The sequence below is a fragment of the Eubalaena glacialis genome, chromosome 3 (genome assembly GCF_028564815.1).
Source record: "Eubalaena glacialis isolate mEubGla1 chromosome 3, mEubGla1.1.hap2.+ XY, whole genome shotgun sequence".
NCBI classification, from domain to species: domain Eukaryota; kingdom Metazoa; phylum Chordata; class Mammalia; order Artiodactyla; family Balaenidae; genus Eubalaena; species Eubalaena glacialis.
Window position 1 is genome coordinate 192137428 of NC_083718.1, and position 26277 is coordinate 192163704.

At 52.6% G+C, this 26277-nt stretch overlaps 1 protein-coding gene across 1 annotated transcript in view; it reads right to left on the minus strand.

Moving 5' to 3' along the window:
* AJAP1 (adherens junctions associated protein 1) overlaps positions 1 to 8143 on the minus strand; it is a 107622-nt gene extending 99479 nt beyond the window's left edge. Inside the window, exon 1 of the mRNA XM_061187160.1 lies at positions 8030 to 8143. Within this exon, the coding sequence (XP_061043143.1) occupies positions 8030 to 8058 (29 nt within the window). The 5' untranslated portion in view covers positions 8059 to 8143. The remainder of the gene's footprint in view (positions 1 to 8029) is intronic.
* Between the last annotated feature and the right edge of the window lie 18134 nt (positions 8144 to 26277).

Consider the following 26277-nt stretch of genomic DNA (forward strand, 5'->3'; position numbering starts at 1 on the left):
GTGGAATAAGCTTCCTCTCTGCACATTTGTCCTAATGTGAAGCCAGGTCCTAATGTGGTGTGTTCCAGTCTTCCTCATCCAGACCCTCAGTCTTGTGAACATAGCAAGTTCCCTCCTACAGGAGTTTTGTTTAAAACCTGATCTCTTCACCTGGAGTTGGAGCTCCTGATAATAAGTGCTTTGATGCCCACTGGCCCCTAAACTCCCCAAAGATACACCCACTCCACCCACACCACACACACACACACACACACACACCTACTTCTACAAAGTTCCTAAAGGTCTTCATTGAAACCAGGCCTTGTTGATTCACCATCTCTCCTCCTCCCATGGGCCCGAGGTGTCACGGACTCTCAGCATTGGTAACAGATGCTGGGGGGACAGGAGAGAGGATGGAGGCCCCTCCCTCAGGTCAGGTCCAGTGAATGTGCGCTGCTGGAGCTAGGAGGGGCCACCAAGATGTCTGTCACCCCAGGGTGTGTTCATTCCAGTTGCTGGCTCTGGGGCACATTTCGGGAACATCCCTCCAGGAGGTCAGCTCTCCTTTTTGACAGGTGACATGGCTTCTGAGTTCAGCAAGCTCTTTCACTGGTCTTTCCTCTCCATCAACTGACCCCGGCCTGTGACACCTCTGTTACAAACGCCCTCTTCAGTTCTCCAAAAGCGTTTCATTACAGTATGGGACCCTGGCCGGTATGAAGGACCTGCTTGCACAGCCCAGCTCCCTCTCCAGACCGAGGGCCCCTGATGGCAGCAGCCCCTGCCCCCGCCCCAGCCCATTGCTCTGCCTCTGGCCCTGGCACTGACCCGGCACAGAGCTGTCATCGGCAAACACCCACTGTTGAATTAGGAGGGCTGCTAGCCAGACTGGCCCTCCTCGGAGCTGTTACTAATGGAGCAATGGTGCCAATATCACACACTGGCTGGGGAGGTGGTGGTCTCTAAACATTTACTTTTCTCACTTCTGAATTTCCATAGGAAAACGTCCAATATGACAGCTTCTTACCCACGGGTCCATTGAGCCCACTGAAAGTGACTACTTCAGCAGGAGATGTGCTGTGAAAATAAACCACACTCCTGATTTCCAAGACTTAGAGCAGCGTAAGAACATAAAATGAATCCTCATTGGTACCGTTTTAGATTGACTACACCTTGAAATGATATTTTGCATATATTGGAAAAATTAAATATGTCATTCAAGTTGATTTCACCTGTTTTTTTTTTTTTTTTTTTCTTTTAATGTGGCTACTGGAAATTTTCAAAATACCAATGCGGCCCGTATAGTATTTTTACTTAACAGTGCTAATCTCTACTCCGATAAGAGTATTTTTACCCCTACACTTATTTTCCCCTCCATTATTGGAGTGAGGGGTCTTTAGGGGCAGAAACCCACTCATTTCCTGGTCTGCACGGCATCTGCTCAGGGTCAGGCAGCACCGGGCTCTCAGGAACTGAGGAATAAACTAAATGAGTGATATGAGTGAACGCAGAGATCAGGGCATTTCTCTACGTTTTACAGACATTTACAGCAGACATGTTTTCTGGACTATAGTCATCATGCTGTACATGACATCCAGTAAATAAATCAGTCCTTCCCAGGACTGATTTATTTTATTACTGGAATTTGTACCTTTGACCCCTTCACCCATTTCACACCCCCCCACCCCCACCCCTACCCTTACCCCTACCCCTACCCCTGGCAACCACCAATCTGTTTGCTGCATGGCATATTTGAAAGTTGTTGAGTAGAACTCAGAAGTTCTTTTTTGTTTGTTTTTTGTTTTTTTATTTTTTAATTATTTTTTTTAATGGAAGTATAGTTGATTTACAATGTCTTGCTAGTTTCAGGTGTACAGCAAAGTGATTCAGATATAGATATATAGATACATAGATATTCATTCCTTTTCAGATCTTTTTCCCTTATAAGTTATTACAAAATGCTGAGTATACTTCCCTGTGCTATATAGTAGGTCCTTGTTGAGTCTCTATTTTATATATAGTAGTGTGTATCTGTTAATCCCAACCTCCTAATTTATCCCTCTCTCCCCCAAAAAAGTTCTTATCTTAAGGAAAAAAATCTGTAACTATGTGTACTGATGGATGTTAACCAGATTTACTGTGCTGCTCATTTCATATGTATGCAAGTATGGAATAATTATGTTGTTCATCTGAAACTAATATAATGTTTATGAAAATCATACCTCAATTTTTTAAGAAAGCATGCATATTTTATCCAAATACAGTGCAAATTCCATAGCTCACATTTAAGACAGGAGCAGACATGTCAAGGTGTGTATGTGTCACTAACTTTCCTCAACATCCTCCACCTGCCCACCTGGACTCATACTGACCAGAACCTTCTCTTTCAGGTGAACTAGCCCTGCCCCTAGTTAGTCCCTAGTAGGTACGTAAACTGTCCCAGTTCCCCCAAGAAAGCCAACAGGGAGTGGAGACCTCAGCCCACTATAAGGACAATAAGTTTGCCTTTTGCCCCTGATTTGCACCCCCATGTCTCCCAGTCCTCCCTTGGTGATACCTTAGTTCCTCCATCCCACTGCCGGACCTGTGCCACCTGCCTTCATGTTCTCTTCCCTTCTACACCCACCTTTCCTCTCAGAAAGTTACAAAGTAGATGCTCTTGCTCCTACTGAACTGGTAATAACTGAAAGCACTCAGTGGGATAGTTTTTCGTGAACATGTCTACATTCCACTTGTGATTAAATCTCAAGCCAAATGAATGAATCTCTAATGGTGGAATTGTGAGCACTAGTAAGTGAGGTTAAAGAAGTACTATATTTATTGGGGGCAGGACAGAGTCTCAACCTAAGGCCAGCCCTGGCTGGGCATTCCTTTCCTGAGTCTCAGTTTGGAGTCAGGGATGAGTAACTACAAGGGCAAGACTTGTAAAGCAAGGGCACTGTGCGAGGCAGCAAATTGACTCATTCACAGACAGGTCCTGAGCATCGACTAAGTGGCAGCACTCTTCTCAAGAGGTGATGAAGGATGAGACAGTCCCTGCCCTCACGAGCCCACAGTCCACAGATCCTCCCTACTGCCAACGAGGGAGCCTGAGCACAGGTGCACCACTGCCAGCTGAAGACCCTGAGGTCACACACAGGCCTAAACACCAACTCCTTGGGGAGGGCAGGCAGGGAGGGCTCACTGGCCACGCGGTCCAGGCTGCTGTCCATTCAGGGCTGGAAACGGTGGGAGAGCAGATGCAGCGAGCTCTACACACCAGCCCTCCTTGGCTGGCCACCCGAGAGAAAGTGCACCAAACGGCAGAAGCCCCAGTGAGTGGACAGAACCAGCACGTGAACGGTGGACGGGGAAGGCTGAAGCACAGATGGACCCTGCACGGTTGCCACCCACCTTTTCTTGGGTGGGAGGGGAGAAAGAAAGAAAGTGACAGCCTCTTGCAAAGTGCACGCATGGGATGGAAATGCAAATACAAGCCCCAGCCCCTCCTCCCCCAGCCCCCTTGGTGCTGCAGCAGGACCCTATTCTTTGCGAATACACGACACCCTGGTGGTACCCAGGTCAGTGGGCTGGGGCCGACAGGGCGGGATGGATGCCACCGTTCCCACCGCCCTCCACTCCGGCCTCTCTTTGGGTCACGTTGGAGATATCTGTTAACTATGAAGATCCCCACAGATGGATGGTGGGTTTCTGACCTCTCACCATCCACAGGGCCCTTTCCAAAGGGAGAAGCAACACTCGCCACCTAGCCACTGCCTTGCACCTGCTAGGGCATCCAATTAACTCGGCTGCTCCAGAGGCTGCTGGGAGACAATTCGGTGGCTAGCCCCTGCTCCCTCCCCTGCCCACCAGCAGCAGTAGGGGTGAGTCCTGCACGCTCTTCTGTAACCAGGACCCAAGGGCCCCCAGAGCTCTGACATGGGTGGACTGCAGCCTCTGACTTTCTATGAACTCAGAGTTAATCCAAGGTGTGTAACCACCACTCCCCACTGGGCGGCCTTCTGACTCACTGGCTCCTTAGAATTCCAGGGGGTCTCGGAGAGAGAGGGAGTCAGGGGGCAGCGGGGTCTGTCTACTCCAGCGGCAGCGAGCCCTCCTCCTGCCTTCCCCTCCTGTCTGATTGGCATCGGGCAGGAGAAACCCTCTCGAGCCAGACTTCAAACATGAAAATCTAGATCAAGGATATATTTGGCTTTCCAAGCTAATCTCTACATCAATTTGGTCTCTACTGAGTTGTAGCCCTTTGAAGAAAACTTGGCAACTACGTTTGGAAAGCAGATGACTCTTACATAACCCCAGGCAGGAGCCCAGGGGCTCTGGGAGGCTCAGCAGTGGTCGGCCGGGTCGGGGTTTCGTGTTCACCCACTTCATCGTGACCCAGGGTGCAGCTCTGACCCACCATGCTCTGGGCACCCTGTGGTTTTCCTACAAAACAGCCGGGGAAATGAAGGACTGAGGAAGCACCACCAGCCCACACCTGCCAAACACCTTGATGGTGCCTGGGTCAGTGGGCTGGAGACCATAAGGGCGGGACGGGATTCCACCGTTCCCACTGCCATCTGAGGGACCCCATCTAGGAGGATGCAGGATGTGGTGGGAAAGCAAACTGCTCCCTCTCCAGGGACCAGGAGACAGGCGTCTCAGGGAGGTGTAGAGCTGACTCTGCTTGCAAGCTACCTTGCCCTGCTCCCCAATTCTGTGCCCTCTTTGATGCACAGAAGAAAAGGAAGCAGATGATTAAAAGAAATCAACCGAAGGGACAGGCTGGAAGGAGCGCACCGCCCCCTCCTCTGCTTGGACAGTGGATCCCCTGGGTGGGGGTGGGCGTGAGGGGAGGGGGATGTACCCGCGTGGCAGGAAAGATGTGAGCTGCCTCCTAAAATGGTGATTTATTCCAGCAATATTGTCCCGGATGAGTATCACGGCCACTGACACTCAAGGGATTCCAGTGGCAATCAATTTGGTACCAGCAGCTGGAAGTGGGCACGAGCCAGGACTGAACAGGAGGGCAATGTCTGTGGACAGAGCCTCTGACTCCATCCTCCAAAGCCTGGATGCACAGCCCCAGCTGCTGGAGGACTTTACAGGTGGGGATGGGGACAGCCAATCCACTGCGACTGTTCACTGAGGCCTGAACGTGGTACCCCGTGGCCGGCAGAGGCCTGGAGAGCTGTGAAGCGCCCAGTGAAGGAAGAGAGTCACATTATGTAGCTATAGACCCACCCCCCAGGCACACCCAGGGCCTTCAGAACAGAAGGGGCGACAGAACCTTAGGCTGGAAGAACAGGCAGAGGGACAGCAAGGGACACAGCCTGGGAGGAGCATGGCACCAGCTAGCCTTTGCCCCCCTGAGGATACCTCAAGGCAAGTATACTCAAGGCAAGAGTCTTGCAGGCTCCAAGCCCCAAAGCTGCGACGTGGAGGGCCGTGGCCTCAGAGGCCACTCACAAGCAGACAGCCAAAGTCCAAAATCTGCACTGCTTGCTGAGTAAGCATCCCTCCAAGCAGCTCCTAGAATGAGCTCCGATGCAGCTGGCCAGGCTCTGGATCCACCTTCAAGAGATACCTTTATCTGAGCTGATAGACGGTATTTTTGGAGCTTTGCTACAACGACCACCAAAAAGGCATAAAAACAGCTCCAAAAGACTCAATCTGTTCCTCCTCCTTGGAAGAAAAGGCTCCACGCACAGCTCATTTCCAACACAGGAGCAAAAATCCAAGCCCAGACTTTGCCTCGGAAGTCAGAGCTGAGAGTCCTCACTCAGGTCCTGCCCAGAACTGCCTTCTGTCACCTGGGCCCCAGGTTCCGTGTTTGCCTGACCTAACCAGGCCTGAAGCCGGGCAGCAGGACGCCCAGCGTTCACCTGGGGAGCCATGGAGGGGCTTGGGAGCAAAGGTGACGGGCTGTGTTCAAGGAAAAAGCACATTACCAGGTCTCAGGCAAGCCATCCCTGGTTTTCAGTGACTGTTACCCCCTGTGCCTGGTGGGATGCGAAAGCACAGACCCTCCAAGCACGGCCCCTTCTCCTGGCCAGGGGATGGCTCTCAGACACGACAGAGCTCTCTCCTGTCAGCCTCCCAGAGAGGTGACAGCCCGTCCTCAGAGGCACATTTACAGAAAATCTATTGTGCTAACACTGAAGGGAAAAAACCAAAAGGTCAAACTTCAAAATCACCAACAGAACTACTTCCTAAAGCAAAATCCCAAGTAGATCTCATTCGGGGATGCTTTAGAGGAACTGTTTCAGTGAATTTTGAACCCGCAGAGAGGTTTTTTTCTGTGATATTTACTCTCCTCTCTCTTTATCAGAATGTACTAATCTTTCAATCTAGCAAGTTAGTAATAAAAAAAGATGTCGGTTCCAATAACTTGCCGGCAGTCAATCAGGAAGGTAGTGCCAGACAGCAGCACAGGAGGCATCTGGGAGCTGAAGGTGCACCCCACCTCCTCCACAGAGCAGGGACCCCTTTGATCTTTCCAAAGGCCCTGGGGTCTGGCTGAGACCCGGGAGGCAGATGGCAAGGCACCTGGAAGGGGTCAGCGGGGCAGAGCTGCCCTCGCTCCATTTAGTCTGCATCCCAGAACGGCTGAGCCTAAACCTTATCTAGTCTGAGCACAGGACATCGATTCAGGCAGAGCCAGTATCCAACGCAATCCGCTTCGGGATTAACCTTTTAAAGCCCAGCCCACTGAACACGACCCGGCCACCAGGACAAGGAATGCCCCTTTCCAGAAAAACGCCAATGATAACATTTGACAGTTTTCCCTAGATGTTTTAAACAGTCTTTACCCCAGGAGTGGGGAATTGTCTCATAAAACAAGGGTAGCTAGGAAACGCCTGGCGGGCTCCGTCCTCTTCCAGTTTCTCAAAATCAGGACGCGCATTTGATTCTCCCTTCAGCTCGCTCCCCCCGAGCTTCTATCGGGTGTTGATGGGGGCGCCTCAGGCACCGGCTCCGGCAAAGACCGGCCCCTTTCTCCCCAACGCAGGAGCGCAGTGCATCCCAGTGGACAAACTTGAGAACGGCACGCTTGCTTTCCCTGCCTCCGCCTGTGTCCTCCTAGGTCTCGGATGCAATCCGGGACCCAAACGCACCAGCTCCGCGGAGCCCCCCTGGCAGGAGGGCGACGGCTTGGAGGCACTCTGCCCCGCCAAGGGTACAACTGCCCTGCCGGGTCCCAGACCTCTCGAGGCAGCGGCTGAAACCCGAGCACCACTGGCAGGCAGATAAAGTTTGCCGAAAAGGGCCTTCCTGGGTACCCCCACCGGGGGCTCCGAGCTCGAACCCCCTCTTCCAGCCGGCCCTGAAGTCCGGGACACAGACAAGCCCCCGGGGCGCTCCCGGGGTGTTTGCCTGCGGTGGGGAGGGGGTGCCCGCAGGGAGTGCCCGCCCGCCCTCCCCGAGAGCCCCAGCGCCTCCAGCCCCAGCTGCCCGCCAGCTGTGCGCGCCCGTCGGGCCCGGAGGTCACCGGCAAACAGCTGGATCGGCAGCTGGGAGTCCGGCAGGCCCCTGCTCAGTCAGCCACGGGGCCCCGAGGAAGGGGAAAGGCGGGCGGCGTGGCTATCAGGCTTTGGTTTGCTCCAACTCCGCCTGGCAAGCTCTCGCCGGGAGACCGGAGCCCTGGCTTTCCCCGGCAGCCCCGGCCCCCGCCCTGGGCCCATGGCCCGCCGCGCCCAGCGGCCCGCGCCTCGCCTGGGCCCCGGGAAGGAGGCGCGCCGGGGCGGCCGGCCAGGACACTGCGCTGCTGGCGCCGGGAGCCGCGGGTGCGCCCGGCCGGCCCCAGAAACCGGGAAACTGGAGCGGGGCGCCCCTGCCCCGACCCGGACGCGCAGAGCCCGGGAGAGCCGGCCGCTCCCGGCGGGGCCACGGGGCTCAGAGCTCCGTACCGGAGTCCCGACCCGGCTCCAGGGGCACCGGCTGGCCGTTCGCGGGGAGCGGGGAGGGGGTCCCTTTATTCGCAACACCAAGCAAAGCGCCGCTTCAGCCCGGCTCGGTACCCACGCACCCGCGCGCCCACACGCTCCCCGGCGCCAGCCGGGTTGCTCACCTGAGTCCTAAAAGCTGTTGAATCCACATGGTCACGTTTCGGGGAGCAGAGCCTCAGATCTCGCTCGCCCCGGCCATCTGCGCGGTGCCCGCGCCCGCTCGCTTCCGTCCCGCGGCGCCGGTCTCCGGCTCTCGGTCCGCCGCCGCCCGCTGCCCGCCGCCCGCCGCCCGCCGGCCGCGGGGCGCAGAGCGAGTCAGAGCGCGGCCGCGCGGGGCTCCATGCCGGCCGGCGCGCCGCCGCCGTTGGGGCGCATGGTTCAGGCGGGGCGGCCCGCGGGGGCGCACATCCTCCGGCCCGGGCGCGGAGCTCGCGGCCCCCTCCGGGGGCGACCCGGCGAAGGCGGCTGCGAGGCGGGGGCGCCCGCTGCCGGCCCGGAAGAGGCGCGCTCCAGCGCCGCGGCCGCGCGGCGAGGGTCGGGGGAGCGGCGGCTTCGCCCTCCGGGGCGGCGAAGAGGGAGGCGGGCGGCGCCGCCGCGCACGGTGCGTGTCTCGCGGCGCGGCTCTCGCACCGGCCCGAGCCCCGCGCCGAGGGGGCGGCGAGGTCCGGGGGTGCGGACAGCGGCGACGCTGGCGGCCGCAGGTCCCCTCCGCGCGCCACCGGGCCGGGGGGCTCTGCCGGGGACTCCGCTGCCGCTCGGCGCCGCTCAAGTTGGCCGGGGGCTCCGTCTGAGCGCTCGCTCCGCAGACGGCCGCGGCGCGGGAGGCCAGCAGGAGGCGGGCGCGGGAGGAGCGCGGGGCGAGGGCGCCGTGGAGCGCCGGGCGTGGGGACGCGCGGCGGCGGCGCCGCGCCGAGGAGGCGCGCGGGGATCCCGGGGCCCCGCCGCCCGCGCCCACCGCGCCCGCCGCAGAGCCGCCCGCGCCGTTTGGCCGCCTCCCTCCGCGCGTCTGCCTCCCCGCGCGCTCGCCCCCGCCTCCCCGAGCGGGTCCCAACTCCGCCCGCCCGGCCCGGCTCACGTCACCCTCTTCCCCGCCCCTCAAACTGGAGCCCGAGCCCCCTGACCGGCCCCGGCTGCCGTTCGCCGCCCCGCCTTGCGGTGGCCCGCCTCGCCGCACGGGGCTGTGCCCGGCCCTGGTGACGCCGCAGGCGGGGCCTCGGCCGCCCCTTCCCCAGCCCCGGCCTCGTCCCGGTCCCCACCTTGGGAAAGGCTCGAGAGAGGCCGCTGGCTCGGATTGGACCGCCGGGCGCCGCCGGGTGGTGTTGCCACGGTAACCGGAGGGCATGCGAAGCGGTTCGAGGTTCTGACCCGGTTACCGGTGCGCCCAGTGCACCGGGAGAGCTGGTTTCGGGCAGGGGGCGTTCCCGAGGAAGCACTCGGGGGGCGCTTGGGGCGGGGGCTGGGAGAAAAGTTTCCTACTGGCGGAGCTGTAAGAAAAGGAAAAGGCCGCGGGAGTCTGAAGGAGGCGGGGAGGGTCCGCTGCTCGGGATTCCTCTCTCCCCGCGGCCTGGGCGCGTGCCTCGGGCCCTGGCGTAAGAAGTCTCTGTGTCCCTGATCAGAGCTTCAGCACCTTCTGCCCCCCGCCCAGCCCGGTCGGTCCTGCATCCCGACGCTGCAACAGGCCCCGGGCTGGGCGTCCGGCAGCCCCGGCTCGCCCGACTGCAGCTGCTGCTCGGCCAGGCCCTGGAGGAGGACTCCTGCGAGTTCCAGGACGCCGCGCCCCAGACTCTTGCCCCAGGAGTTCCCCTGGGCCTACCTGGTTAGGCTGTACTTGCAAGGCCTTGACTACAGGAGAAAGGGCCCTTGGCGGGGTCCCTTACACTGAGAGAAGTGACTACAGTGAAACTCCTCATTGAAGGCCAGACCTGCTGACTCCGTGGGAAGCCGCGGACAAAAAGCCCTGCTTTCAACTCTCAGCGCCCTCGAGGGAGGTGCAAAATCAGAGGCCTTAGAAATCAGCTCTTGTGCTGCAAGTGTGGATGTGGGGGTCCGGGGAGGGGAAGCGAGAGGTGTTCTATGCAGGTGCCTCCCCCAGTGAAGCTCTGTAACCGCCCAGCCCACGTGAGAGACCCCCAGTAGCAGGAGAGGACTCCCTGGGGAGGGCGTTGTGTGTGTGGGGGGGGAGCCGGTTGTGGGGCGGAGCCAGGCCCAGCGCCCCTGGACTCACAGGCAGGCCCTTCATCCCTGAGCCTCTAGGTCCTTGAGAGCCGTAGGGGTCTCCTCCACCCAGGCAGGAGGACAGAGGGGGACGACCTGCTTCCCCGAAGGAGAGGGGCAGGGGACAGGGAGGTGTGGTGGCCAGATCCCAAGTCTTGACCCGGGCAGCCCAGGGGCCGCTGTTCACTCACTGTGGGGCCCTGGGCACATTATCAACCTCTCCGGTCCTCAGTTTTCACGTCTGTGAAATGGGTTCCATAGTCCCTTCCACACAGAGGTTTTTGTGGGTGTTAAATGAGATTGCCTCACACACAGTTTCACTATTATTGTCCGAAGAAGCAGCAGGCTGAGTCAGCACTTTGCCTACCTGGCCACTCCTGGCTGGTCTTCCCCTGGAGCCCTCTCCCTCCCTGAGGGCTTTCGGGGGCAGATCCCAGAGGGACATCCTGGAACAAAGGGCTGAGCCCCTGCAGCTGGGAGAGAAGCGGTGCCCTCACTGCTGCCACCTAGCGGGACGAGGGTGGTTGCTGCACCAGGGAGGCCCTTCCAGGAGCCAGAATAACCCTGGAGGAGGCTGAGGGGCCGGGTGGGCCTGGTGGGGCCCTGACCCCCTCTACTCCAGGCACCCCTTCGGCAGCCTTGTGCAAACCCACGGACCTTGTCTCAGAACGTTTTTTAGTGCAGAGACGAAAATGCACAGGATTTTTAGGAAACCAAGTGTATTGAAACACATTATCAAAATATTAAAACACATTTTTGATATAGCAATGTACATTCTTTTTATCATGTTAGGGAACGAATTGCCAGATCCAAAATGTGCCACAATTTGGGTGTCCGGACACCTAGCAGTAATAGTTTGGGCTGTCCACAATCGTGGCGATGCACGAGGGAAATGGCTGCAGTTTCTGTGTTTAGTGGTCACTGGTGTGTCACACCACCTCGCTCTGCTGCCTACATTTATAACAAAGAAATGTTGGGTTTAGGATGTGATTTTTTTCACCATCCAAGTGAAAAGACTCCTTGAATTCTACCCACTTACCCTGGAGGATTCCCCAAACCTCAGGTAGGAACCTCTGGGTTGAGAACACAGTAAATAGAAGTGTTTTCGGGAAACAGCTGTGAGGCCAAGCAATGACAGAGTCAGGAGGGGAAGTCACACAGCAGAGGTGCACCAAGATAGCCCTGGCCGCCTCAACCCCTGGGGGAGGGAGGTTGCCCTCCACCCCCACCCACGATAGAAAGTCGGATTTAGGGCCAGGACCCACTAGTTTCTATTACCCTTGGGCACTGGTCACTCCAACTCCTCCAAAGAGAGCGACCGTCTATTATTCGGTCTGTTTTTATTTTTTCTCTTGATGCGAACATTGTCATTTTTTACAGGCTGAAATATAATAAAACCACAACATATTTCACCATTAAGGTAACTGGTTTCTTGTACTTGGACAGCATCTCATATTTCTGACCGGTTCATTTTTCTCCTCTTTTGGGAATTTGGGAAGGAGAGTGTAAGTCATCACACACACACACACACACACACACACACACACACACAAAGTCTACCAGCTTCAGCAAGTGCAAAACGGAAGTTTTCAGACATACCCACTGTGGAAAGATCACCTGGTCCCCTACCAGGAGAAATCTGTGCCCAGGAACCTGGAATCACAGGCTGGCCCCGGCCCTCCAGGAGCCCCCTCGCCTCTGCCCTGCCCTATTTTTCCAACAAAGGAGCTGGCTGACCCCCCAGGAGGCTCTCTTTGAAGCTCTCTTAGGCCATTTACCTAATGGCCTTCACAGACTTGACTATTTTTAAAACCCATCCAAAGCCAAATTGAGCTGCCATTTTTCATTTTTCTCCCAAGGAGGTAAATGTGTCTTAAGCATGACATTTGATTAAGTAGCTAAGTTTGTGATTTTAAATGGAAGGGAAATGCTGATTAAAATTATTATACATTTCTTTAAAGCATTCATGCTATCTTCTCTGCACCCCGGCCTTACTAGTTTCCCCCACCTATTAAAACGTGCAGTGGGGAGGAGGGGGAGGGGCAGGGGGAGGTGAGGGAGGAACTTTTCCTTCTCCGGGGAGGGTAAGTGCCCTGACTTTGAAATCCTGCCCTTACCCCCGCCCACATCTGAGTTGTTCCCAGGTGGGTCTGCCCCCAGCCGTGAGCTCTACCTGAGGGCAAGGGCGAGGCTGCGGGGGTCAGAGGCTAAGAGGGAAGCTGAGACTTCCCCTGCCTCGCAGGACAATCGTGCAACACCCCAGGCCTGGCCAGAGGAAATGCCAGGTCTCTACTACCCATCCAAATACCCTTGTGTGTCTGAAAGAGAAAAAGATGGTCTCTCCCCTTCCTCTGAGCAAGTGATGGGTTCCTACCACAGGTGGAAAGAGGGCTGCCTAAGAATTTGATCTGGTCTGGGATAGAGAAAAACCCTCATTTCAAGGCTTTTAGAAATTCTCTGTGATGACAGATTTGCTGATTCGATTTAGAAGGACAAGGGTGAGGAGGATGAGGGTTTATTTGCATCGCAAAATAAAGTGGCAATTTGGTCGCAGTCCTTCGGCATTACGGGATCTGGAGGTTTGGGGCATGAAGCTGGAGAGGAGAGGGTCTGGAGGGTGGGCAGGCACGGGCCGGAAGGCAGTCAGGGCTGGGGTGTCCGGGGGCTGGGGCCGTCCAGTTGAGTCCTTACATGTTCTCATAGGACTGAGTCCAAAGTCTGAGGTTTTTGTCCTGTGTGGCAGTTCCGTTCCGGGTTAGCGGTGCTTGTGTTGAGAAGAGTCAGGGAGTGACGGGCAGGGTGGTCTCTGCTGCGGGGCAGGTGGGTGTGGGGGGAGCCCACAGTAGTCTAAAGAACCAGGAGGAAGAATGGGGACATGGTGACTAACTCCAGAAGAGATGTGAAGAAAACGCCCTTCCTCCCTCACATTCCAGAAGACTCCAGGCCTTGGGTGGTTGGGGGTTGTGGTGGCAAGAAGGGCTGCCTGACTTCACAGAGTTCTCAGGATGGAGCTCTAGATGGATTATCTGGGTATTAAGGAAAAGCGGGGTCGGGCGTCAGGGACATGAAAGGGTCAGACCCCTGCTTACACTTGCGGACTTAAAAAAAAGGCACAGCGTGTGAGTTGTGAGTTAAGTTTTATTTGGGGCAAAATGAGGAAGCATTTCAGATAGCTCTGAGAAACTGCTCCAAAGATGTAAGGTCAGTATATATGTGATTTTGGTGAAGGAGGAGTCCATGCAATCAAGCACATATTTTTTTTGCAAAAGGTTTCTGCTAGTCATGAGGAGCAGTCATCACCATGAAGGATTTTAGTGCTTTTCTAGATATGAGGAGATAGAAGAATTAGGCTCATAAAATTGGCTCCTGAAAGTATCTAACTATCTGAAGCCCTGTTCTGCCAGCTTTTCCCAGAGCACAGAGGGCCTCATTTCTGCTCTTCACCCTGAACTCCTTTCAAGGGGTGTTGAAAGTCAGCAGCTGCAGCAGCAATGATTTAATCATTGTAGAGGTAGACGGCAAGTGCCAATGGCAAGTACCAATTTGTAGCTGACACACTTACCAATGAGGTAAGGGGCCTGGGGGGCATCTCTCACTGGCCCCAAAGGTCCGCCTCCTTCTAGGAGGAGAGGTGAGAGAATGAGGATGCCCTCATTGTGTTGACCAAGCCCTGAGGGTGTGCAGGAAAATAACAGTGAGTGAGGCTCCCCGGGGAAAAGCTCCCCAAACAGGGGATGCGGTCTCACCCTTGAGTAGTCGCTGCTACTGGCTGGTCCAGGGACCCTTGGCTCCAAGCAGAAAGGGCAGAGCTGGATGCCACTGATTCCGGGCTACTGGTGTCTCTTCCAAGTCACTCCATAAACTGCATCGGTCAGCTCGGACTAGATGATGTTGCATCAACAGACAAGCCACAGAGCTCTGTGGCTGAACCCAATAAAGGTCGATTTCTCACTCATGCTCAGGACCACCGTCTGCTCCATCAGCCCGTCTGCATGTTATCATCATTCTGGGACCCAGCCTGAAGGAGCTGCTCTCACCTGGACACCCCCATCACACAGCGCAGGGCAGAGTCATGGCGGAACCTCACTGTGACCCTTAAGGCTTCCCCGGGAAGGGGCACGTGACACTTCCATGCACGTTTCACTGGCAAAAGCAAGTGGCATGTCCAGGCTGACATCAGTGGGCTGAGGAAACAGAAACCTCACACAGGGAGGGGCAAGTGACACCTCTACAAATGAGTAGGTACCAACAATTCAAGAAGATTTAATATCTTGTTTTCACAGAGCCCCTAAAGTTGACAATGCCAGGATTTGTTCAAAGGAAGGAAGCATGTTTTCTGGCAAGCATGCTGTGTTTGCATACCCTTTTCTATCCCTGAACTCTAGATGGATCTTTGAATCTCAAAACTGGGAGGATTCTGGTCTCAACTTCATCCCCTACCTAAGAGTCAAAGGCACCTGACTAATGCTGGAAATTTAGAGGCAGACGTTTGTCAACAGTGATGAGGGTGATTGGCTTACCCCTATCTGTACAGATGGTCAGATAATGAGTCTTTGGGGGCTGTGCTTCTATCTAGAAGAGAGAGCTGTGATTAGTCAAAAAAGGTCATCATCATCACCATCATCATCCATGTCATCATCATCTTTAAGATCCTTCTACAGCCCCCTTTCTCAGCCAGTAATTCCTGGACCCTGTCTTCCCCCTCCCCGCAGCAGCTCAAGTGACATCTGGGCTTCTCTCAGCCAATCTAGAGAGTAATTGAGCAGAAAAGCCGCTTCTTCCTCTAGCCATGTCTTGTCCGAGCTGTTACCCTCCGTTTGAAGAGGATCCGGAACATGCCAAGGAGGGAGGAAGACTTGTTGTTTACTGAATGCCCCAGCGCAGAGCAAACGCCTAGCTGGTTCACGCCAGTGTAGCCTGAAGGTCACCCCTGTGTATAAGCGTCAGCCATCATGAGGAATTTTACATTTCTGATCTCTTTTCAGTGCCACAACAACCCGGAGATGTTGGTGATATTATCATACCTGGGCTTGATATTGAAAACATCTTAACACTGTGCAGCTTGGGGACTGGGATAGAGGTTGGCTACAGCCACAGGGCCAGGCAGGGGTTCTGGGAGAGCACCGACAGCAATCTGGGAGGGTCTGGGGCGTTGGGGGTGGGGAGGTGCTCTTTCCAGCTGGTAAGAAGGTATTTCGATACTGTAATATCCGGCATGGCTGCTCCCTGCCATGCCGGCTGAATACCCGGCCTGATCACATGCATATGCATAAGAAGTTCAAAGTGGATTGTCCAGGATCCCCCAGCAGGGGAAGGATGACTCAGTGATCCAGCCTGGGCCAATGCAACCCCAAGGGTCTCTCTAGTGTAACATATGAAGGACACGTCACAGAAACCCATTTCACTGCCTGCTTTCTGAATATGTTAAAAAGCAGAAGCCCTGGTAGGCAACGTGTGTTCAAGACAGCGATACCCAACTTCTACAAATTGCTGCCCTGGGTCGTTATTTTCTTATGCACAGTAGAGCTGGTCTCTGCATAATCAATGCTGGTCCTGAATTTCACCTTTGAAACTGTGCTTTTATGAAATGTTCACTTTTGTTTGTCCTCTAGGGAATGTGGCTGCAGTTACACGCTGCCAGATGACCACCCAATATCTACTGTCCCCATCCTTCTAACTAACAGAACTTTGGTGGAGATGGTGGTGGGGGAGATGATAAATGTGCCTGGTCAAAGTTTATACACTCCAGCCCCCCTTTTACCTAGGGTGGCTTGTGATATAGTTCTGGCCAATGAGATGTAAGCAGAAATTACTTGATGGGATGCCTGGCAAAGTTCATTAGAAGGGGGCTGACCTTTTAACATCTGCCTTTTGCCTTCTCTCTTGTCCTTATTTTTTCCTGGAATGCAGATGGGATGCAGGAGATGGAACAGCCATGTTGTGACCACGAGGTGACAGGTATGAGGGTGGAAGCTGCATGCCAAAAATGCCAGAGCAAAGGGATAGAAGGAGTCTAGGCCCCTGGGGGCATGGTGGACAGCCACATGCATCCTAAATTACCTGCCTACAGACTACCTGTTAGGTAAGGAAAATAAACCTCTCATTAGTTCAAGCTTCGGTTGATCCCAGTTTTCTATAACTTTCGGCTAAATGTAACCCTCACTGAGAGCAGGCCAGTGCTTACCTGTAAGACTGGTAAAACTCAGGTGCAGGCCTTCGTTTCTTCAAGATTCTAAATTTTCTGGGATAGAATTTTACCAACTCCTACTAAAGGTTATAATCAAAGAGGATGACTGAGATCAATCTGGAATCAAGAGTCTAAATAGAAACATAACACAGGGGGCTTAAGTCTTCACATTATCCCCTAAACATCTTGATCTATGCCTGTTTCACCAATGTCACATCTTTAGCTGAGCTCTGCCTTGGGATGGGTGTGGTAAAGCTAAGGAATCCATCATCCCTTTGTTTCTGGAAATTTCACTGAGCGAGGAGGTACATGTCTCCCAGGAGACGGTGACTCCTGGCTCATCTGGGTCTCATGTCTGTTGCTCCGAGTTCTCCTTTGTTGCAGGAGCCAACGAAAGGTTCCAGAGAAGGCAGCACGGGTCTGCCGTGTCTGGAGCAGGTGTTTAAAAGCTGAATCAGGCCCACGGCTTCCCAGATGAGCTTGAGTTTCATTTCCCCAAGCTATATAAAGCGACATCAGCAATCCAGGGTATCTTTTTTTTTTTTTTAAACATCTTTATTGAAGTATAATTGCTTTATAATGGTGTGTTAGTTTCTGCTTTATAACAAAGTGAATCAGTTATACATATACATATGTTCCTATATCTCTTCCCTCTTGCATCTCCCTCTCTCCCACCCTCCCCATCCCACCCCTCTAGGTGGTCACAAAGCACCGAGCTGATCTCCCTGTGCTATGCGGCTGCTTCCCACTAGCTATCTATTGTACATTTAGTAGTGTATATATGTCCATGACACTCTCTCACCCTGTCACATCTCACCCTTCCCCCTCCCCATATCCTCAAGTCCATTCTCTAGTAGGTCTGTGTCTTTATTCCCGTCTTGCCACTAGGTTCTTCATGGCATTTTTTTTTTTCCTTAGATTCCATATATATGTGTTAGCATACTGTATTTGTTTTTCTCTTTCTGACTTACTTCACTCTGTATGACAGACTCTAACTCCATCCACCTCATTACAAATACCTCCATTTCATTTCTTTTTATGGCTGAGTAATATTCCATTGTATATATGTGCCACATCTTCTTTATCCATTCATCCGATGATGGACAACCCAATCCAAAAATGGGCAGAAGACCTAAATAGACATTTCTCCAAAGAAGATATACAGATTGCCAACAGACACATGAAAGAATGCTCAACATCATTAATCATTAGAGAAATGCAAATCAAAACTACAATGAGATATCATCTCACACCGGTCAGATTGGCCATCATCAAAAAATCTAGAAACAATAAATGCTGGAGAGGGTGTGGAGGAAAGGGAACACTCTTGCACTGTTGGTGGGAATGTAAATTGATACAGCCACTATGGAGAACAGTATGGAGGTTCCTTAAAAAACTACAAATAGAACTACCATACGACCCAGCAATCCCACTACTGGGCATATACCCTGAGAAAACCATAGTTCAAAAAGAGTCATGTACCAAAATGTTCATTGCAGCTCTATTTACAATAGCCAGGATATGGAAGCAACCTAAGTGCCCATCATCAGTGTATCTTTTTGAGGAGCGATGCTACTAGAACTCTTCCCCCTGCCCCCACCTCCGTAATCAGCAGGGACATTTGTAGGCAACAAAAGGAAGCTCACGGTTGTCAGAAGGACACAGGTTTTGTTTGTTCCTTTTTTTAAGAATCAAACAAATACTTTCAAGTGTTGCCTCCACCCCTTCCTAGATCTCAGACTAGTTATGTCACTTCCTTTACCGTGGTTCTCACATCTTTCAAATGGGAGAGGAAAGGGCAAACTTCAGGCGGGTTAAATCATAAAACCTGGGCAATGCTCCTGCCATGTTAGATGCTCATACATGGTTGCCATTTTTAGGAAGGGGCTGCTGTCAGTGAAATTGCTGTACATCTGAGAACAGGCATCAGCTATTAATTTATTCTTCATGCAGCAAATATTTATTGTGCATGATCCTAGGTGCCAGGTAAACTTTGATAAAAGTTAAACACACCTGGACTCTGTCCTCATAGGACTTAGAGTTCAGAGTAGAATTCAGACCATAAACAGATATCCAAGATAGAAATGCAAAATCGTCCATTGAAAAATTTCTGAAGGTCACTGGCTGGCTGTTGTCTGGTACTCGGCACCATCACCGCCCTTCTGAGTTCTCTCCTGCTCTCAGGGGCTAGAAGCCTGCAAACTACGTTCCTAGCCTGTCTTCCTGCAGAAGCAAACGTGAGTGGCTGTGGAATGATAGTGTCTGCATCTCAGAAGAGAGTAAGAAACTCACACAACAAGAAAGCCAGGACGACATCCATGCATATTCGTGAGAGTAATAAGCTCCTCAACGGGAACAGTAGGACCTGCCGTAGGCAAGGGTCTGCCGAGTGCTGTGAGGGATGTGAAGCTGCCTGTGCCTCTGAGCAGCTTGCTAGGAAAATAGTGGTGCACACACATCAGGGTCACCTTCTCTCCAGGCAGAGCAGCCAGCAGCTTAGTCAACCGTCCCTCCATTCATGTGTTCATTGAGCCAACATGTATTCTGTGACTGCTGAATCAGACAAATGAGGTCCCTTCTCTCAGATTGTTCACTAGTTCAGTCTAGTGAGTTTCAGAAAACATAGGCTGGACAAAAATTCCCATTGGAACCCAGACTTGGGATTAGGGGCTGGTGAGGATTGGGTTGTCTTCATGCCAAGTTCCAAACCCCAAATAGCCAGGTGGGAAAGTTAGTAAACTCTCTGTGACTGGGGCATCACAGACTTATTAAAGCTTGCTTGAAAACTGGGAAAGGGGCAGGTAGCCTCACCTGCATAATGCTTAAGAAGGTGATTGCCATCCTGGGGGACATGGGTGTCCACAGGGGAGGCTCTTGGCAAGCAGAGTGACCAAATGTCCGAGGGACCGTTGTCCAGGAGGAACCGTTCACACTGCCCTGTCTTACTCTCAGAGTGTCCCGGTTTGGACTTTAAGTTCTATGCTGACTTAATCAATCAAGTACTCCCACATCCAAAGCTTCCAGGCATTAAAAAGAGACCACCCGGGGGGATTGAAACCACCAGGGGTCTTAAGACTGAGAAGTGAAAGTCCATCCAGAAATGTGAACATGCAGGTTCATAGCAGCTTTATTCAAAATTGCCCAAATGTTCAAAAACAGACAAATGGATAACCAGATATGGACCCTCCACACAACAGAAGATTATTCAGCCATAAAAAGGAATGAGGCACTGACACATGCTACAACATGGGTGATCCTTGCAAACATGAAGCTAGTGAAAGAAACCAGACAAAGGGACATGTATGGTTTATTGTTTAGAAATGTCCAGATTAGGGAAATCAAGAGACAGGGAGTAGATTACTATTTTCTCAGGGCTGGGGTGGTGGGGGGGGATAGGGAATGATAGCTAAAGGGTACAATTTCCGTTTGAGGTGATTTAAGGTGATGAAAATGTTCTAAAACTGATTCATTGAGGATTGCACGTATCTGCAGATATGCCAAAACCATTGAACTGTACACTTTAAATGGCTGAATTGTGTGGTATGCGAATTATATCCCAATAGAGCTGTTTAAAAAATCATGCATGGGTAAAAGATCCATTCGAAGCAAGGTAAACTAGTGGATTTTAATGTAATACAATACAAAAGGCACGGATATAGAATTCCACATTGCAACTAACCGTTAAGAAACCACCACTTGTCAAATTTTCACGTAGTATTAAAAAAGATACCCACAATTATCTGAAAAAGCTATTAAAATGCTCATCTCTTTTCCAACTACACCAACGTCTGAGGCTGGGTTTTCCTTAGATATGTCAACCAAAATGACATATTGCAACAGACTGAACGAAGATTCAGATGTGAGGGTCCAGATGTCTTATACCATATCTTTTTAATTTGGAAATGTTATTTTTAATAAAAGTGTTAGTTACATTAATAACAGTAATTTTTTAAACGAAGAAGGAGATGCAGACTCTGTGGCTGGCTGAGCCTATAAAATCGGCACCGTGCTGTTACTAAACTTACATAGCCATTCACCCCTTCATTCAAAAATTCATCAGATGCCCACTCTGTGTCTGAGGGATGATGTTGATGATGATAATTATATTAATTCCAGCTAACATTATAAACTAGTTACTGTGTGTTAAGTGCTTGATAAATTCGTTCCATTTCTCCCAACAGCAGCCCTTAAAGTGAGAATATTATTAGCCCAGGCAACTGCTTCAGGGGGCAGCCCAGGGGCAGGTCTGCAGAGCGTATTCTGGAGCCTGGTTCAGCCTTTTGCTGGCAGGCAGGCCTGGATGAGAAGCATAGCCCTTCTGCCCTTGTGGCTAACACACAGGTCCTCCCCATGGGGTGGGGCGAGGTGGGTATGTACACTGCAGCCATGTCGTTCTTAGCAGGGTGTGGAGTCAATGTTCAGGGGATCTTCCCCATCATCATTATGGGGGGACATAAGCCCCATCCTTGTGCTCCCAGATGGGACTTCCAGTGCAGAGATTTAGTTCGGGAGGAAGAGTTAGAAAATCACATCCTGATGGCTGTTGGTTCCCACCTGCCTGCTTCCTGGTCGGCCGGCCTCATGGTTGTTGCGAGGTATTATGAACCAAACGTTTGTGTCCCCTGAAAATTCATATGTTGAAGTCCTAACCCCCAGTGTGATAGTATTTGGAGGTGGATCCTTTGGGTTTAGATAAGGTTATGAGGGTGGGGCCCCCATGGTGGGATTAGTGCCGTTATAAAAAGTTGATGAGACCAGAGCTTGCTCTCTCTCTGCCAGGTGAGGACAGTGAGAAGGAGGCTGTCTGCAAGCCAGGAAGAGAGCTCTCACCAGGAACAGAATCATGGGTTTCCAGCCCCCAGAACTGTGAGAGATAAATGTCTGTTCTTTAAGCTGCCTGGTCTACAGTATTTGTCATAGCAGTCTGAGCTGACCAATGCAGGATCATGTGAAGTCTCCCCGCCAGCCCCCAACAGGTGCTAACTGCTCCTCTCATGGTCTCTCATTGGTTCAGAACCCCAGCTGATGGTTAGGGATATCCAGGAGCCCTGGAGGACCAAAATTTCTGTTTCTACCAAACTATTGACCACAGAAGCCTCCACCCGCAGGAGAGCCCTGTTCTGTCCACGTCGAGATTTCCAGTGGCCAGTTGATGAGGCATTTCAGAAGGGTTTTCTACAAGGTTAGGAATCCAGATGGGATCTTTGTCTCTTCCTCTGTTTAACCAGACTATTCCCAAAGCCAAGCCCTCCTGCAGCCTCTGGTCACCCTGCTCAGCCAGAGTGACCACTTGGTACTCACTTGAGTGCTTAGAGAGCAAGGCACACACTGCTACTTTTGTTCCCACCAGGGTCAAGAAAGTCAGTGAACCAGTTTGGCCCCAATGGCACCCCATTATAGGATCTGTCTTGAAGAAGCCTGTCTTTTCTAGCCTCATTTCAGAACCTCTGACTCATGAGCATGTGGGGCAACCCCAAGGATCCTTTGCTTTGGTGCCTGTGGGATGCTCCCCCCCTCCCCCTGCACAGGACTGGGAAGGGGTGACCATCGGGGGCACCTAAGCTTGAAATGCATAAAGGGAAGCACCACCCTGCCTGTTCTTTGCAGGTCACTTCCCCCCGGTGAGCATGCCTGAATGAGTTTCCTCACCGGAGGTCACATATCACTTCCGAAGGCTCCATCCTTCTCTCTTTGCTGGTGTTTCCCTTGTTTTTCTGCAGCTCGATGGGGATGGTCCTGTGAAGCGAGCAACTTGTGACTTCATTGCTGGCAGCTTCCTGTGCTCCCAGCAAACGGTGGAGGTTGGCAGCACAGGGGCAAGGGCATCCTAAGTGATTGGCCTGACTCTTCCGCCCGGGGATGACGGTTCACTGCTCCCCTTCCCTTACTCTGGGTATCAGTAACTTCAAGCAGGCAACTGCCTCATCCAAAATGAGGGATTTCCCTGTATTTGGGGCAGAACAGACATTACCACCTCCTGAGGCCAGCAGTGCAGTTTGGACACGTGGCCTGAGCTGCTGAGAAATGTTTGTCCTGGATCCTAATATGTTTAAGTCGCTGGTGGTCCCAGGGGTTCCTGCTGTGACACTGAAGCATCTTTGCCGGATCTTCAGAAGGCCTGGGGCAGGGACGAGAAAGCCCAAGATGAGAGCCCTATTTCTGCATGCGCCACTTTCCTTGGCTGATATTCTTCCTGCTGTGGGAAGGGCAAGGCTCAGGTCTGGAGCATGAAGTCAGAGAACACTAATGAGCCCTCCCCCAACTTCAAAATGAAAATCCCGGTACCGTACGATGATGGTAATTTTGGTGACTGTTATTACCATCACTCCAATCACTGGGGCTCCAGCTTTTTCATCCCAGAATTTCAAAGCAGAATGCTTTATAAGGAGATGGCTATTCATTTGTACAACGAGAGGCATCCTTTGAAACTGGGGCTTTCAGACTCTTGATGGAAAAATCTCTGATTTCTACTCAGCATGATTAATAGGCTGAGGAGGTCCCCGAGAGTGGACCTGTCTGTCAAGTGGGGTCCAGGCATTGATGTCAGGGGCAAAAGGTCCCCCCACACTGCAGAAAGCTGTTCCTTGAGTGTCTAAGCTTCTGAGACTCTCTTCAGCCAACTCTGTTCTTCTCACGCCCACCCTCTTCCCAGGAGCCATGGCATCAATCAGAGGTCAAGGGCAAACCAGATCTATGTTGCAATAGGGAAGCACGGCTAAGATGCAGGCTCTGGCCAGACTCCTTGGGTTCAAACCCTGGCTTTGCATCAGAAATTTCAGCTGTTTGTCTTCGGACAAGTTACTTAACCTTTCTGTGCTTCCGTACAACGAGGGTAAATAATAGTTTCTACCTCTTGGGGGTTCTAAGTATTGTATGAAGGGTCATAGATCCAGCCCTTGGAACAGTGTGTCGTGCATAGTAAATACCCAGTAAACTATGGAAAAGTGGATGATGGCTATGGCGATGTCACTTCCTGGCTTACAATCCAACAATGGCTTTCAAGTCAGCCCATCCAACGCAGACCCTTGACACAGCACCCCACAGCACCCGAGGCTCTTCAGGGCCTGGCCCTCCTTTCCCCTCTAAGTACCTTCCTCGGTACTCGTCACCACACCACCCACCCCGCCCCAGCACCGCCAATGCTCTGTACATCCCGAAGTTCTCTGCACCGTTTCGCTGGCCCTTTGGCTACTGTGTTGGCCAGTGGACCACCTTGGAAAGTTCCTCCTCCTTGCTCCCATGTTCCTTGGCCAACTTGCCCTGGTCCTTTAGGACTCAGTACAGTCTCACCTCCTCCAGGAAGTCTTCCCAGCCTTCCAGTTGGATTAGGTGTCCCACCTCTGTGTGTCCACAGCACCTCCCGTGTCCTCTTTGTTGCCATAATCCATGGCCAGTATCCTCTTCCCCATCCTCCTCCTCTGTCTTCTTCCTTCATCCTCATCCTCATCTTCATCCACATCACCTTCTGTTCCTCCCACTGGACCATGATTTCCTCCAGAGCAGAACTCGAACTGGCCATCTTAGTAACTGGTCCTTGAAAATGCCCAGATACTGCCCTGGGAAGCCCTGCCCAGCTCCGCCAGGAGCGCACAAGCCTCAATGTGTAGTTTGGTGTTTGTGAACAAAAGCAACATCCACACTTCTTAGAAAGCTCTTTCCCTTCCACCAGGCTTTCAGGAGACACAGAAAGACAACATAGAGGGACCACTCAATGCCTGGCTCAGCCAGGTGCTGAGTAGCTGTGTACTGAGTGGGTGGGTGAATAAGTGGGGTGAAAAAGGGTGGGTAAGTGTGAAGGTGGGTAAGTGTGAAGGTGGGCAGTGCCGGCCATCCCAGACAAGGCTAGAGCAGGGCTTCTTAAACGCTCTCTGGCCTGCAGGATGGCCCCTGGGATCACCTGGCAGACTCCCTCCTCTGTGTTATCATAAAACCCTCAGACAAATTAAAGGATGTCATTTCCAGAGAGGCCCCCAATAAGTAGACAATTCCTTTCATCGTTGTTAAATATCATAAGTGATGGATTCATTCTGGAAGCATATGACACACAGGAATTTTGCTGAATGCCAGGCTCTTGCCTGCACTTTGGGTTTACCTGGCTGAGAACAAGAGGTTAGTTTAACCAAGAGGAGATACTGGATGAGAGCTGCTTGGAAATAGGGTCTCCACGCAGTTCCTCCTTTCTGCTATCTCTTCTGTAGAGACAGGCAAAAACACATAAATTGTCTTTACATGCCCAAGGAAGATTATGTAATTTTGGGCTCTGGAGACTTTTAAAAACAAATGAAAAGCAAAGCAAAATAGCTCAAGACATCTGACTCACTCAGAAAGGAAGCAGGCCCACCTTCCAGGAGAGGGGAGACAAAGGATGCAGAGAGATGGGGATCCTGGTGGGAGGACTGGCCGTGGAGCCATGGGGAAGGAGGTGGAGACAGTTGTTTATCTCCGACTAACACGAGCCCACCCACTGCGGTCCATGCTTCTCTTCCAGCTCAGGGTCTCTCTGGTGACCTGTGAGCAGTGAGGCCGTACCTTCTGGGACCTGAGAGGAAGCTGATGGGACTGGAGGGGCCAGGCACCCCCAAACCCTCTGACACAGCCTGAAAACTGCTTAATTTGAGTCTCTCTCTTCTCTCTTCCTGATATGAGGCTGCAAGAGTGGGCCAGGCACCCCCAAACCTGAGCCCTTCCTATGGTCCAGGTACCCGGACCTGGTCTTGGTGTTATTTGTGGCTCACAGACTCCTGGTTTGAATAACATCCCAGGGTGGGGGACAGCCTGGGAGAGGCGGTACCCCTCTGTTCTGTGTCATGCTACCAAGGATGGGAGAACCAGCCTCCACGGTGGGTTGGTGACCTCCTGCAGTGCCCCTTCCCCGGGACCCCTTGCCAACATTTCTCAGAAGCAGGGTTGTCGTGTCCAGTCTCCTGGATGTGACCCGCCAGCCCCCATGGTGGTTATCCCGGGCCGAAGCTCTGCAGCTCCCAGCGCATGGAGCAAGGTCTCAGCCCTCCCTGGGTCCCATGCCCATTGTCTCTCTGAACCTTCCTAAGATGCTCGGTGACAGGCAGACAGCAAGCACTCCACTGCCTCTCACACTGGATTCTCTCCTTCATTTCATGCATCTGGACGGACCCCTGACCATGTGCAGGGCACATAGTAGGACCTGGGGGTGCAGCTGTGAACAAGTCCCTGCCCTCAGGAGATGTCTAGTCTGGTGTGGGGTGGGGGGCAGACAATTAGGGCAGATAATGAACAGACACTGTTAGATATAAATAATATATGGATAACCTCCCCCATGGTAGGCTGAATAATGGTTCCCAATCACGTCCATGTCCTGATGCCCAGAATCTGTGAGTATGTGACCTCTGCTTGCAGACAGGAGTAGATGAAGGATCCTGAGATTAGGGATTGTCCTGGATTACCTGAGAGAACCCAGCGACAGGGTCCTCAGAGGAGGGAGGCGGCAGCGGGTCAGAGTCAGAGATTGGAAGACTCTGCCCTGCTGACCTTGAGGATGGAGGGATGGGCCACAAACCAAGGAATGCCGGCGCCTCTAGAAACTAGAAAAGTCGAGAAAAGATTCTCTCCTAGAACCTCCAGAAGTCAGGAAGGCCTGCTTCCTTGATTTCGGGACCTATGATGTCTAGAACTGTAAGAGAATAAATTTGTGTTGTTTTACGTCTCCACGTTTATGGACTTTTGCTGGAGCATCAGTAGGAAACTAATATCCCCCCTCCAATAAAAGTCTATGAATGAAATAAACCAAAGTAATGGGCTCAAGAGCGACTGGAGGAGGAGGGGTGGGCTTGTGGCTTCCTTGGCAGACAGCCAGGGAGACCTCACCGTGGAGGTTACCCCAGACAGGAGACTGAGTTGGTGAAGAGGGACCAGCCCAGTGCTGCTGAGGTCAGAGGGCAGAGTCTCCAGCCAGTGGAGGCAGCAAGAGCAGGGGGGTGGGGCCGGGGGGGT